This window comes from Bufo bufo, chromosome 1 (genome assembly GCF_905171765.1).
Source record: "Bufo bufo chromosome 1, aBufBuf1.1, whole genome shotgun sequence".
NCBI lineage: Eukaryota > Metazoa > Chordata > Amphibia > Anura > Bufonidae > Bufo > Bufo bufo.
Window position 1 is genome coordinate 468,901,935 of NC_053389.1, and position 16,089 is coordinate 468,918,023.

The window sequence follows — 16,089 nt, forward strand, 5'->3', positions numbered from 1 at the left end:
GGACGTCAGGCAGTAAAGGGAGCCCCTCAAATCAACAGAAAGAGGGAGGCACAAGGCAAGTGGATGAGATTTTCAGAAATCTCGTCCACACGCTACAAAAAAATCTTGCGGTGAGGATTTTTAATTCCACCCCATATGGCACTGCAGATCTTCCACAACTGTATAGCATGCAGCAAAGTGGGTACGATTTTAAAAACGGTCATCCACACACTGCGGAAACTGTCCACAACAGAATCCAAGCACGTGACGACCTGTGGTGCAGATTTCTATTACTCAAGTCATGCTGCAACATTTCCACTATTTGCAATGCAGTGTGAAATCCACAAGTAACTTACGCAGATTTTGGCGCACGCATGCAGCCAGTGGATTTGCCATAATAACAGATAAGGAATGCACCTTGGCCATTTCCATTCAACTTATTCCTTATAACGGAGAGAAGCATGCACACGTGGCAGGTAAATTCAAAGGTTCAGAAAACACACACTATATGACTCCATGTCTACTCCATCTAAAGGTATCTTAGTAAGGAGTAAGAGAAAATGAGTGCATTATCAGACTACACAGGGGTTGTTAGTAGTCTGTAACCATGGAGACATGTTCATGTAACTGCCATAAATATACCCTCACAACGTTGTATCCATAACTGGGACCTTAGCAGTCCCATGCACATTAGAGTTATTGTCGGCCGAACCCACCTTTTTCGGCAGGTCCAACCAACAAGCTATGTGTAAGGGGAGCTGGGTCTTTTAGTTCTACCAGGAGATAAGCTGGCACCAAAAGGTGTCTAAGGTTGTATTCACACAGTGGTGTCACTTTTGCGGGCCACAAAGCACAGATCCGTAAAACACAGGCATCGGCCTTGTGCACCTCGCATTGCGGTGCAAACCCATTGACTTCAACGGGTCCACGATCCGCATGTTGCAGCCATGCCTATCTTTTGAGGTGTGGAGGCACGGACCCTAAGGCCTCTTGCACACAACCGTATGTATTTTGCAGTCCCTAATGGAACAGTACTATCCTTGTCCGTTATGCGGACAATAATAGGACAAGTTCTATCTTCTAGCGGAACAGATATACGGAAATGGAATGCACACGGACTACCTTCTGGGTTTTTTTTTGCGGACCCATTGAAATGAATGGTTCCGCATACTGTCAGCAAGAAGAAAAAAAAAAAAAAAAAAAAAAAAAAAAACTGGACACAGAAAGAAAATACGTTCTTGTGCAAGAGGCCTAACGCAGCAGGAAAGTGTCAACCATAAAGAAGGAGTCAAATGGCCATCCACGACTGATGACAATATTGAGTGTGCACGTGAACTGATTCTGTTGGATAGATGAGTGACAGTGGATTATGTGGCAAATCATTTGCAAATCAGCCACGTCTCTGCGGTGAAGACAGCGGTGCATTCATGGCTCACAGCTCAGCCTAAATATTTTTAATGATACGAAAGCTTGTTGACAAATGGACAAGGTGTACTGAGAAGCAGGGAGATTATGTAAAAAATTATGTATTTGTCTTTTCTGAAAGTTGATTAAAATAAATTCTACAACCAGAATGAGGGTAATTTTTGAAAGTTTTGTCAGGCCACAGGCAGATTTACACCAGTTGCAGGATAAGCAAAGGCGCCATTCAAAATCGATGGTTATCCACGCAATACATGGACGGCTTGAGTCTGGCCAAAGGGCTCTCAGCTCTGATTCATAGAGGGAGGTCACAAGCTCTAGCTGACACACTACATTCAAGTATTGCATTCATCTCTGAGGCCCTCATGTAACTGTACGGCCAGCGCAGCTTCTCCGCCAATATCAGTTTATTGCCGATGGTGATCAGCAAATCAATGGACTTGTTTCAATAGAAAAACTGACAGCGTCTATCATGTGTGTCCCTATAATGCACTCCGTTTATGTATGGATGTGACTGGAGAAGAAAAGATAATAAAAAATAAAAATAAAAAAGAACACAGCCATGTGACATATTAGGTAGATTTTACTATGGGAGGTTTATACTGCACTTGCAGGCTGGAAAATCTCCTTCTCAGTGAAGCCGTCAGAGAACTGCTCTGATGGCTTGATTTGTAGCCCTTATCTCTTCACCTCTGGCAGCTCATAAAACAATAATTTAAGACAAATTATGATCAAACTGATAAGAGATTATCTTAAATGAGTGTTTATGAGCTGTCAGTAAACTAGAGATGGAGCCATCAGAGCAGCTCTCTGACAGATTTACTGAGAACGGGAAGGAACAGCCAGCAGATGGAGTGAAACTGAAAGCTGTAAAGGGAAAACTATTGAATCATTTTTTATAAACAACCACTTGAAAAACAATTATTTTTAGCCCAAAATATAAAGACTGCGTCTGCAATAATAAAAAAAAAACACTGCCCCAAAAGGGTCCATAGCATTGAGATTAGAGGAAAGGCACAACATAGTTCTCCAGTATTGTTCTATAGTAACACAGTTTGTAAGGCTGAAGAATACAAGTGTTCATAGACTGCTCAGAGGTGAGGGCTCATATTTAAATATAGACTATGATCATGTGGTTCCTTGACACTCAAGACATATGCTCAGTAGACTCTATGAGACCTTGACCTGCAATGAACCTCAATAGGCTCACTCCAAATGGTGGTGGAGGTTCCGACAGGAGTATCCATTTTAGATTTCGGCATGAAGGCAGGCCAAAATATCCTGCATGCCGCAGTATTTCGCCAGGCAGAATCAAGGCAATCGTAACGGAAATGGGGTCCATCGGGTGACCTTGGTGTCCTGCAAATGACAGCCGCCTGGAGAAGGCCTTAGGCTGGATTCACACAATCTAGCTGCACCTGTGATGAAGCCAAAAACCGAGTAGACATGAGGTTGCTGCAGCTTTGACTGTTGTTTTTAATGGTAGCAAGGCTAGGCTTCAAAATGGCAGCTCACCGCGTGACCATTACAAATTTAAAAGTGCCTTCCGCTGCAGTTATTTGAAATTCATGCTAATCTCAATGTTGGCGCCGTTTTAGAACACGAAACCAACGAGAAAAAAACAATAACCCCGCCAAAAAAATAAGAAGAGCACTCATATAAAATATATGTAGTTTATTAAGACATGGAATAAATAAACAGTAACACAAAGGCACCAGGTAATGAGGGGTGGGACACCCCGTGTGTCGGAGCCGTGAACCCCCACCCTCACATATACCAACATGGCGAAACGCGCGTCGAGGTGCCGCTCTGGTCAGACACCTGGTGCTTCCGCTCATCATGGGTAACATATTCTTATATGTTTAGCGCTTTATTCTGTTGCTATCGCTTACGCATACCACTGTTGCTCTACCACGACCTCATTTACTATGTGACTTGGCTGTTTGCTCTATACAGGCATGCCACGACTGTCATTTGTGGTGGGCAACCCTGATATGTGTGACCTTGTGATTTTTTACATGTGCGGAATGCGTATGATTATATGTTATTTTGGGTGAATATACACCTCACCCATTACAAAGCGGTTCAGCACCCAGTGTTTCTGGCATGTTCCCTTGTTAGTATGGTATACGTGGGGGTGGGGGTTCACGGCTCCAACACACGGGGCGTCCCATCCCCCATTACCTGGTGCCTTTGTGTTACTGTTTATTTATTCCATGTCTTAATAAACTACATATATTTTATATGAGTGCTCTTCTTATTTTTTTGGGCGGGGTTATTGGTTTTTTCTCTTGTTGGTTTCAGTATATTAGACCCCAGTGTATTGTTTGTACCTTATCAGAGTTTTTCTTACAGGTTGGTCTAGCTGTTTTATAACACACATTGACCGTAGTGCATCTGGAACATGTGAATCTAGCCCTACTGACTCATTTTACCTCTAACATGCATGTAAGGCATCAGCAGGTTTTATTTAAAGGGCTATTCCGGTTTTGCAATTTTCAGCAACAGGAAACAACACGTTATCACTTACTAATAGTGATAGTTTTTCTGCTCTCCATCGTGGTCGCGTGACATCACGTCTACATCTGAGGAGTGGCAAGCCTTGTAAGGTTCTGCCCTGTAGATACATCAGAGACTATGCCCCTCGGGGCCTGTGCTGCTCATTCTCCTGGATCCTGCCCTGTAGACATGATGTCAGCAATGATGTCATATCTTAGGACAGGGTTTCAAGGAATCCATACAGGCAAACAGTGTGGTCCCCCCTCCCCCATTTCTATTTACCAATCACTATAAAAAAAATATGTTCACTATATGGTACGGGTTATTATGATTAGAGGGGTATTCCCATTACAGACAATGGGGGCATATTACTAGGATATGCCCCCATTGTCTTATAGGTGCGGATCCCACCTCTGGGACACGTACCTACAACGAGAACGGAGCGGGGAGAGTTGTGGCTGGAGGACCCCGGGTTTCCCAGGGTCTGGTCACCACCAAGCGCTGCTCCCCGCTGCTCCCATACAAGTGAATGGGAGCATACCGCGCATGCAAGGCGCCCGCTCCCATTCATTTCTATGGAGCCGTTGGAAAGAGCCGAGTCAGCGCTTGGCTATTTTCGGCGGCCCCATAGAAATGATTTGAGGGTGGCTGCGCATGCGCAGTGCGCCCTCCACTACTTTCCCTGCTCCGTTCTCCATGTACGCGCGGGTCCCAGAGGTGGGCCCCGCGCCTATCAGACAATGTGGGCATAACCTAGCAATATGCCCCCATTGTCTGTGATGGCAAAACCTTTTAAAGGATACCAAATACAGTTTTTTTAATTATATATCACTAGGGATGTCACAATACAATTTTTTTAAGACAGTGTACGAGTACCGATACTTTTATTTAATGGGAACCTGTCATGTGGATATTTGATTATAATCTAACTAATTATATACAATCATTAACTACTAAAAAGTACCTTAGATGTATTCACTTACTGGTGTGACAGATGGTTATCTCATAATATACACACAAAGATGCCACATGACGTATGCTAATGAGCTGATTTGAGTCCAGCGTGATGTCAGTGAGTCCAGCGTATTTTTAATTCAGAGCTATAGCCACTCCCCTGCCCACCTGCTGCTGATTCATATGGAAAATAACTGTCAATCAGCAGCAGGTAGGCGGGGAGAGTCAGGAGCTCATGAATATTCAGGACTCATCATTATCAGCTGGAGCTTTTCAATACAAGATGTTGGCAGATTGACTGGGTCAATTAAAGAAAGTGATCCAGCATTGTGCTAAGAGAATCAGTCACTTATTTATGTTGCCCTTAGTTAGGACACCATAAAACTGGTCACAGGTTCCCTTTAAGTGCTCACCGATACCAATTATGGTGTGGTAATGTTTTTACAGCAAATTCCAATTTAATTTAGTCATAGGGGAGATTTATCAAACCTTGTACAAAGAAACAGCGGCGCAGTTGCTGATAGCAATGAAAAAAAATTAAATCTGTAATTTGGTTGCTATGGACAACTGCTTCACTTTTCCTTTGTAAAAGGGTTAATAAATTAATAAATGGGCATATATAAAACAGTGTTTCCCAACCAATGTGCCTCCAGCTGTTGCAAAACTACAACTCCCAGCATGCTGGGAGGTGTAGTTTTGCAACAGCTGGAGGCACACTGGTTGGGGATCACTATTATATGCACCCCCCCACACCTTATTTTATTATTCACCGTTTATCTGTTTTAACATGAAATAGAGAGAAATTAACTGAATTTCTCCTCCATTTCATGCACCACCATACCCACCTGGCCTGCTGCAATCCTGCCCATGCAGATGCTCCAAAGTACTGGGAGGAAGTGGCTTTAAGTTACTCCCAGTGCTAGGCAACCGCACAGGACTAGAAACACCGCCGCACAGAAGTCCCGCCCCCACGCCGATCAGCTGGGACACGCTGCCGTACGCACGCTGATCAGCGCCACCGTCGCCCAGAAGTGAAAATGGGACACGCCGCCGCCCGGAAGAGAAGATGGGACACGCCGCCGGCACCACTGATCTGGGACATGGGACCCGCTTCACGGCCATGAGGTATCGGCGACATTTGCACGAGTACAAGTACTCGTGCAAATGTACGGTATCGGCCACGATACCGATACTGGTATCGGGACATCCCTATATATCACAAAACAGTAAAATTATAAAGAATAAAAAAAACATCTTTACAGAGGAGCTTTTCTACAGAGGAGTGGGTAAGCCAGCCCCTTTACAGACGGTCTGGGGTTCAAATCTCACTGAGTGTAAAATTATCTTTATAGTAAAAGTTATGGCAGAAAAATTGTTTACTTTCCAGCTTTATTTTTTTATGCTAAAAGTGAAAATTTTCTGCAAAATTATTGTTACCCACAAAATAATGAAGGAAAAACCATTACACTTTTTGTAACATCCTTAGTATGAAATATCACAAAAGTATTATGTATCCCTATAATCATAATAGGCTGCACAATATAGTGAACACATTATTCATGGCGATTGGTAAATGGCACACATTTTATTTCCTTTCATTTCAGTAAAACACTATTTATTTAGTGTTATGGCGGTAACAGGAAATTCAGCTCTTCCAACAGAGCCGGTCTGTAGTGTAAAGGTAACTCTTCTGCTAGCCATACAGAAGGTCTGGGGTTCAAATTAAGACCATATCCAAAACAGCTTCCTAAGTACTCATTAGTGAATACTAATGAGACTGCCAGGCCCTCATATCTGCCATGTTCCAGCTGGCAGAGACCCGATACTGCAGACACTCCCAGTGAGTCTTGCGCCGGAATAGAAACACAGGGTGTAGGTCACAGATCTCAATCACAATGGAGGAGGCTAAATGCACACAGAACGTCATCTGATTTCTGTAATGCAGTAAGGTTCAATGCTCGGGTTATTGAATTTTTTGTGTGTGCAGCAGGAAAACAGGAGTTATAGTATTTTATCAGGCGTCTTGTTGGTTTCCTGCATGTGCTAGGCTGAGGCCATCTGGCCCTGACGTACTCCCGGCCAAAAGGTCACAATACTGCATTACTACTGTACATGCAATATGAATGGGGCCATGTTTCAACTCACAAGGTACCTTAATCTGACAGTCACATGAAATAGAGCAGGTAAGGATGTCTTAAAGGGGTTGTCCGAGCACTGTAAATCTGATGGTCAGCAATATATAACCAAGGCTACTTTCACACTGGCGTTTTGGCTTTCCGTCTGTGAGATCCGTTCAGGGCTCTCACAAGCGGTCCAAAACGGATCAGTTTTGCCCTAATGCATTCTGAATGGAAAAGGATCTGCTCAGAATGCATCAGTTTGTCTCCGATCAGTCTCCATTCTCTGGAGGTGGACACCAAAACGCTGCCTGTAGTGTTTTACTGTCCGCTTGACGAAACTGAGCCAAACGGATCCGTCCTGGGCTCCTGGCACACAATGCAAGTCAATGGGGATGGATCCGTTTTCTCTGACACAATCTGGCACAATAGAAAACGGTTCCGTCTCCCATTGACTTTCAATGGAGCTCATTGAGGATCCGTCTTGGCTATGTTACAGATAATACAAACGGATCCGTTCATGACGGAGGCATACGGTTGTAGTATTGTAACAGATCTTTTTGCAGATCCATGACGGATCCACCCAAAATGCAAGTGTGAAAGTACCCTAAGCTAAGCAAGTTTTAGGCAAAAAAAAATTATATCTATTTCCTCATTTCCCTGGTTCTCTTCTGGCCCTTTGTTTACCTGCAATAACAAAAATCTCTGCCCTTTCCCCTGCTCTGCTAAGGGAGTGGATACAAGAGCTGCCCTGAGTGACATGTCTGCCTACTGGGAGACTCTGCAGCATGTTGTATGTGTAGGACTACAAGTCCCAGCTGTATAATGACACTGCTAAGGGAGTGAATACAAGAGCTGCCCTGAGTGACATGTCTGCCTACTGGGAGACTCTGCAGCATGTTGTATGTGTAGGACTACAAGTCCCAGCTGTATAATGACACTGCTAAGGGAGTGAATACAAGAGCTGCCCTGAGTGACATGTCTGCCTGCTCGGAGACTCTGCAGCATGTTGTATGTGTAGGACTACAAGTCCCAGCTGTATAATGACACTGCTAAGGGAGTGAATACAAGAGCTGCCCTGAGTGACATGTCTGCCTGCTGGGAGACTCTGCAGCATGTTGTATGTGTAGAACTACAAGTCCCAGCTGTATAATGACACTGCTAAGGGAGTGGATACAAGAGCTGCCCTGAGTGACATGTCTGCCTGCTGGGAGACTCTGCAGCATGTGGTATGTGTAGGACTACAAGTCCCAGCTGTATAATGACACTGCTAAGGGAGTGAATACAAGAGCTGCCCTGAGTGACATGTCTGCCTGCTGGGAGACTCTGCAGCATGTTGTATGTGTAGGACTACAAGTCCCAGCTGTATAATGACACTGCTAAGGGAGTGAATACAAGAGCTGCCCTGAGTGACATGTCTGCCTGCTGGGAGACTCTGCAGCATGTTGTATGTGTAGGACTACAAGTCCCAGCTGTATAATGACACTGCTAAGGGAGTGAATACAAGAGCTGCCCTGAGTGACATGTCTGCCTGCTGGGAGACTCTGCAGCATGTTGTATGTGTAGGACTACAAGTCTCAGCTGTATAATGACACTGCTAAGGGAGTGAATACAAGAGCTGCCCTGAGTGACATGTCTGCCTGCTGGGAGACTCTGCAGCATGTTGTATGTGTAGGACTACAAGTCCCAGCTGTATAATGACACTGCTAAGGGAGTGAATACAAGAGCTGCCCTGAGTGACATGTCTGCCTGCTGGGAGACTCTGCAGCATGTTGTATGTGTAGGACTACAAGTCCCAGCTGTATAATGACACTGCTAAGGGAGTGGATACAAGAGCTGCCCTGAGTGACATGTCTGCCTGCTGGGAGACTCTGCAGAATGTTGTATGTGTAGGACTACAAGTCCCAGCTGTATAATGACACTGCCAAGGGAGTGAATACAAGTACTGCCCTGAGTGACCTGTCTGCCTGCTGGGAGACTCTGCAGCATGTTGTATGTGTAGGACTACAAGTCCCAGCTGTATAATGACACTGCTAAGGGAGTGAATACAAGAGCTGCCCTGAGTGACATGTCTGCCTGCTGGGAGACTCTGCAGCATGTTGTATGTGTAGGACTACAAGTCCCAGCTGTATAATGACACTGCTAAGGGAGTGAATACAAGAGCTGCCCTGAGTGACATGTCTGCCTGCTGGGAGACTCTGCAGCATGTTGTATGTGTAGGACTACAAGTCCCAGCTGTATAATGACACTGCTAAGGGAGTGGATACAAGAGCTGCCCTGAGTGACATGTCTGCCTGCTGGGAGACTCTGCAGAATGTTGTATGTGTAGGACTACAAGTCCCAGCTGTATAATGACACTGCCAAGGGAGTGAATACAAGTACTGCCCTGAGTGACCTGTCTGCCTGCTGGGAGACTCTGCAGCATGTTGTATGTGTAGGACTACAAGTCCCAGCTGTATAATGACACTGCTAAGGGAGTGAATACAAGAGCTGCCCTGAGTGACATGTCTGCCTGCTGGGAGACTCTGCAGCATGTTGTATGTGTAGGACTACAAGTCTCAGCTGTATAATGACACTGCTAAGGGAGTGGATACAAGAGCTGCCCTGAGTGACATGTCTGCCTGCTGGGAGACTCTGCAGCATGTTGTATGTGTAGGACTACAGGTCCCAGCTGTATAATGACACTGCTAAGGGAGTGGATACAAGAGCTGCCCTGAGTGACATGTCTGCCTGCTGGGAGACTCTGCAGCTTGTTGTATGTGTAGGACTACAAGTCCCAGCTGTATAATGACACTGCTAAGGGAGTGAATACAAGAGCTGCCCTGAGTGACATGTCTGCCTGCTGGGAGACTCTGCAGCATGTTGTATGTGTAGGACTACAAGTCCCAGCTGTATAATGACACTGCTAAGGGAGTGAATACAAGAGCTGCCCTGAGTGACATGTCTGCCTGCTGGGAGACTCTGCAGCATGTTGTATGTGTAGGACTACAAGTCTCAGCTGTATAATGACACTGCTAAGGGAGTGAATACAAGAGCTGCCCTGAGTGACATGTCTGCCTGCTGGGAGACTCTGCAGCATGTTGTATGTGTAGGACTACAAGTCCCAGCTGTATAATGACACTGCTAAGGGAGTGAATACAAGAGCTGCCCTGAGTGACATGTCTGCCTGCTGGGAGACTCTGCAGAATGTTGTATGTGTAGGACTACAAGTCCCAGCTGTATAATGACACTGCCAAGGGAGTGAATACAAGTACTGCCCTGAGTGACCTGTCTGCCTGCTGGGAGACTCTGCAGCATGTTGTATGTGTAGGACTACAAGTCCCAGCTGTATAATAACACTGCTAAGGGAGTGGATACAAGAGCTGCCCTGAGTGACATGTCTGCCTGCTGGGAGACTCAGCAGCATGTTGTATGTGTAGGACTACAAGTCCCAGCTGTATAATGACACTACTAAGGGAGTGGATACAAGAGCTGCCCTGAGTGACATGTCTGCCTGCTGGGAGACTCTGCAGCATGTTGTATGTGTAGGACTACAAGTCCCAGCTGTATAATGACACTGCCAAGGGAGTGAATACAAGTACTGCCCTGAGTGACCTGTCTGCCTGCTGGGAGACTCTGCAGCATGTTGTATGTGTAGGACTACAAGTCCCAGCTGTATAATGACACTGCTAAGGGAGTGGATACAAGAGCTGCCCTGAGTGACATGTCTGCCTGCTGGGAGACTCTGCAGCATGTTGTATGTGTAGGACTACAAGTCCCAGCTGTATAATGACACTGCTAAGGGAGTGGATACAAGAGCTGCCCTGAGTGACATGTCTGCCTGCTGGGAGACTCTGCAGCATGTTGTATGTGTAGGACTACAAGTCCCAGCTGTATAATGACACTGCTAATGGAGTGAATACAAGAGCTGCCCTGAGTGACATGTCTGCCTGCTGGTAGACTCAGCAGCATGTTGTATGCGTAGGACTACAAGTCCCATCTGTATAATGACACTGCTGATGCATACAGGATCTTCTCCCTACCTGTTCTTGTGCAATGCTCTGCAGAACTCCTCTAGTCTGTCAGCTCCTGTGCCTAGCATTTGTCTCCTCACTGCCTGCAGCTACTCAGTAAAGCCTTCAGCCCTGAGTCTGTGCTGCTGAAGGGGTTAAAGTTTTTCATGAAGAATCCAGGGAGAGAGCAGACAGCAGCAGAAGGCAGAGCAGGGGGCGTGGCCAGCACAGTGACATCTCGTGTACAGACTCATATCTGATCTTTCAGGCTTGTGCACAAAACATCATCAGAGCAGGGAGAGAAGCTGACATCACAGGTCATGTGACCCCCAGTGAGATATGAGAAAGCAGCAACTACAGATGCAGTAACTGCATAGTAAAGCCTTTACATCTGATTAGTTTGAAACATACAAAGAACAAAAAAAATAACTCAGACAATCCCTTTAACTTGCATGTCATAGCGTGACCCCGTTCACCGCATTATGTTGTATGTACAGTACAGTAGCACCACGATGTTGCAATCTCTGGCCAGGCGCAGTCTAGCCTTAGCCTTCTGATTAGGACGAAGGCTGTTGGGCATAGTTTCCGCAAGACAGTTTGGAGGGCAACACTGGGCTCTCCTAGGACATGCTTCTCAAGTGTCCCTCTTTTGGACCCAAATCCCTCTTTGCTCCTGAAAGGGGTTATTCAGGAAAATACATTTATGACATATCCTCAGGATAGGTCATCAGTAGGGATGAGGGAATCAACTTCGGATGAAACAGTCGATTAGCATAAAACTTGGAACTGAACCTGAGTTCGGGAAATGTTTTTTTACAGTACAAATTATTTTATGAAGTTTTTACCCAAAGCCTCGTGAGACTTCGCGAATCAATAACTTCGGCTCATCGAAGCCAATACATTCTAATACTGTATGGAGCTCCTGCTCCGTACAGTATTAGAACAAAGTTTTATGCGACTCGACTTTGGATGTTTCATCTGAAGTAGACTCACTCATCCCTAGTCATCAGTATCACATCGGCAGGGTGCGACACACGGGACCTACGCAGATCAGCTGCTAGAAGAGAGCTTGAGCACCCCAGCCTCTTCCTAGGCCAGTGACATAATTGTATATCGGTCACATGGCCTAGTTGCAGCTGAGCCCCATTCAAATCAATAGGACTGAGCTGCAATACCAAACACTGCCACTATATGATGTACGGCACTGTTTCTAGAAAGCTGCCGGGAGTCTGCATCGCTCATTAGAGCTTCGGTGAGCGCAGCGGCCCCCTGAAACAGCTGACCGGCAGGGATACTGAGACTTGGATGATAATACCTATCCTGAGGATAAGTCATGATTATCTTTTCCAGGAAAACCCCTTTAAAAAGGTCACCCGTCTGCAGATTTGTACCTATAACTGAGCTGAGCTGTTACATGTGCACTTGGCAGCTGAAGGCATCTGTGTTGGTCCCATGTTCATACACTACTCACAAAATATTTGGAGGGTGGGTGAAATTTCAGGATGAACCTAAAAATGCACTCTAACCTTTACAGGTCAGCTTAAAGGGGTTGTCCGGGTTCAGAGCTGAACCCAGACATACCCTTATTTTCACCCATTTAGCGCTCCCTTGCCCTGTGCTAAATCGCGCAGGGCACGGGCTCTTTTGTTTTTAATAACACACTGCCGGGCGGTACCTTCCGCCCGGCAGTGTGTTCGGTGACGTCACCGGCTCTGAGGGGCGGGCTTTAGCTCTGCCCTAGCCGTTTTACTGGCTAGGGCAGAGCTAAATCCCGCCCATCAGTGCCGGTGACGTCACCGGGGTTCCTGGCAGCCCCATGGAGAGCCCCGGTACGTCACCGGATCTCCAAAAAATGCCTTTGCCCTGCGCAATTTAGCGCAGGGCAAAGGAGAGCATCGGAGCATAAACTGCTCCGATGCTCAAATCCCCTGCCGGGGTGAAAATGGGGATATGTCCGGGTTCAGCTCTGAACCCGGACAACCCCTTTAATGTGACCTTCTCTAAACTTTTGAATGCACATGTCCAACTGTTCAATGTTTCAGTACTTTTTGCACATCTTGCTGTTCTCTAACAAGGAGCTTAACAGGAAAAATTCAGAACAGGTGTTTTGTCCATGAATCGCCCAATAAATTTCCTGGTTCAGTTTGAATTGGTGTTCAAACAGTCCTCCTCATCATGCTGTTTACATTTTGACATCATGAGACCAAGACAACACCTAACAATTGAACATCAGTACTTCGCCATTGCGAGGCTTCAAGCAGGATGTTCTCAGACAGAAGTGGCCACTGAGCTTAGAGTGGCACAGAGTGTCATCAGCAGGGTGCTACAGAGACTGGAAGAGTCACAGAAAGGCATAGAAGTGGACGTCCTTTGGCCACATCCCACACTGATGACCGCTTGTGAACAATGTCCTGTGGAACCGGATGATGAATGCCACACAACTCCAGACACATTTAAGGGAGGTGAGAGGCACCCCAGTGTCACATCAAGGGTACCTGACCAAACCACTAAGCATAGGCATCATAGACTTGCATGGGCCAGGGAGCATCTACGCTGGATGAGGGACCAGTAGGCCTCAGTGCTGTTCACTGACAAAACTTGATTCACACTGAGCAGAAATGATGGCCGCCAGCGATGTTGGAGACGTCACGGAGTGCTATCCATCTGCCTTTGGTGGTGTTACAGTGTGGCATGTGTGTCTAGTCAATACAGAACTGCCCTACACATTGTGAATAATACAGTAACAAGCCTATACTAATGAGTAACATCATTATCCAGTCATTGTGCCTCTGCATGAACAACACAGGCCTAACTTCATCTTCATGGAGGACAATGCGTACTCCTAGGCTACTTTCACACCTGCGTTCGGGTGTCCGCTCGTGAGCTCCATTTGAAGGGTCTCACAAGCGGCCCCGAACGCATCCGTACTACCCTAATGCATTCTGAGTGGACGCGGATCCGCTCAGAATGCATCAGTCTGGCACCGTTTGTCCTCCGCTCAGCAAGCGGACACCTGAACGCTGCTTGCAGCGTTCGGGTGTCCGCCTGGCCGTGCGGAGGCAAGCGGATCCGTCCAGACTTATAATGGAAGTCAATGGGGACGGATCCGCTTGAAGATGACACTATATGGCTCAATCTTCAAGCGGATCCGTTCCCCATTGACTTTCAATGTAAAGTCTGAACGGATCCGCTCAGACAACTTTCACACTTAGAAATTTTTCCAAGTTATAATGCAGACGGATCCGTTCTGAACGGATACAAACGTCTGCATTATAGGAGCGGATCCGTCTGATGAAACATCAGACGGACCCGCTCTAAACGCTAGTGTGAATATTCGGATTTCTACCTGTAGATTAGACCTCAACATCATTTTTTGGTGCAATTTGGACCTTACAATATCTAATAATCAGAGATAACCAAGCAAAGGGGGACTTGGGTGAAAAAGAACGATACTTGGGAGGCAAGTCCTGGGAGAGTCCATTCACGTCCTCCAAATGCTAATTATTAAAGGGATATTCAAAGGCAAGAATAAAAAACAAACATTCTGTAAACAAGAACTTGCCAGATGATCCCCCCCTGCATCCCACTTTCTGCTATTACCTAGAAATGGGTGTGAATGCTGCTCAATCCGCGGCTGCGCCCCTGACCCACCTCAGCCGGTGATTGGATCTGTCACACAATGAGCTGTAAGTGACCCTCTGCCATTCAGACCAAAGCACTGTCCTAGACAAATCGGCGTGGAAGGGGTTACTAGGCCCCCGGGCGTACACTGAAGGCAGATGGAATCAGGGAGCCGCACATTCCACGCCGGGGCCTAGCACACAACCTATCCCCACACACCCAAGCGCCTGTCATTCACGTGCGGCGGCCATAGAGGCGTCTCACCAGCTGCAGTATCCTCCGGAACATGTCTCCTGTGCGCGCACTGCGAGGACGGGGGCGGCTGTGACAAAGGCTCCGGCCGTCTCTTCTCTACTCTCCGGCGGCTAATCACACAGGCATAGAGAATGTCTCTTCTTCTCGATCATTCAAACCAACGACAATGTTTACACTCCAAACCTGCTGTTCTGTCATACGCCGAGCCTGAGCTCTCTGGCGCCACCTAGCAGTCCTCCGGCGTCCTGCGCTAGCGGCGGGATTGCTGTGCCTGGAGATGCCAGCGACGTGCGCTTATCTATACACGAAATCCAAAGGTAGAGGACAAGCCTGGTGCAATGGCTGCTCCCACTTGTGCAACCCTTTAACCGTTCCAGAAGCAACTTATTAAAGGGTTCATCCCACCTATACATAGGATAGGTGATTATCCCTGGGGGTCCCAACTCCCCAGTTCTGGAGCAGTAGTCATACATGAGTAGGGTCCGATGCCACCTTTTCCAACCAATAAAAAAGTTAAGCCACACGCAAAGGGGGCACGGCTTAGCACAGGTGTTAAAGGGGTTGTCTCACCTCAGAAAGTGACATTTATCACATACAGAGAGTTAATACAAGGCACTTACTAATGTATTGTTATTATCCATATTGCCTCCCTTGCTGGCTGGATTCATTTTTCCATCACATTATGCACTTCTTGTTTCCATGGTTACGACTAGGGATGAGCAAATAAATCGACTTCGGATGAAACATCCGAAGTCGATTCGCATAAAACTTTGTTCCAATACTGTACGGAGCAGGAGCTCCGTACAGTATTAGAATGTATTGGCTCCGATGAGTCGAAGTTATTGCTTCGCGAAGTCTCACGAGTAGTGTCGAGCGAACTTGTGTTTTAAGTTCGGCGTCTAAAGTTCGGGTTATTGAAGAATCCCGTTATGGATTCCGCTACCACGGACCATAACGGAATTTAGAATCCATAACGGGATTCTTCGATAACCTGAACTCGAACTTTAGACGCCGAACTTAAAACACAAGTTCGCTCAACACTACTCACGAGACTTTGGGTAATAACTTCATGAATTAATTTGTACTGTAAAAAATTATTTCCCGAACTCGGGTTCGGTTCTAAGGTACCACTTGGAACCAAACCCGAGTTAAGTAAATGGTTTTTTACAGTACTAATTATTTTATGAAGTTATTACCCAAAGTCTCGTGAGACTTCGCAAAGCAATAACTTCAGCTCATCGGAGCCAATA

At 46.3% G+C, this 16,089-nt stretch overlaps 1 protein-coding gene across 4 annotated transcripts in view; it reads right to left on the bottom strand.

Annotated features, from left to right (window-relative positions):
- The window catches only part of EEA1 (early endosome antigen 1), a 142,496-nt gene extending 127,478 nt beyond the window's left edge, over nt 1–15,018 (bottom strand). For all 4 annotated transcript variants that reach the window (XR_005774383.1, XM_040408794.1, XM_040408787.1 and 1 more), the window contains exon 1: nt 14,849–15,018. Coding sequence is in view for 3 of the 4 variants with exons in the window: in XM_040408794.1 (XP_040264728.1) it covers nt 14,849–14,872 (24 nt within the window). In the remaining variant the exon portion in view is untranslated. The remainder of the gene's footprint in view (nt 1–14,848) is intronic.
- Between the last annotated feature and the right edge of the window lie 1,071 nt (nt 15,019–16,089).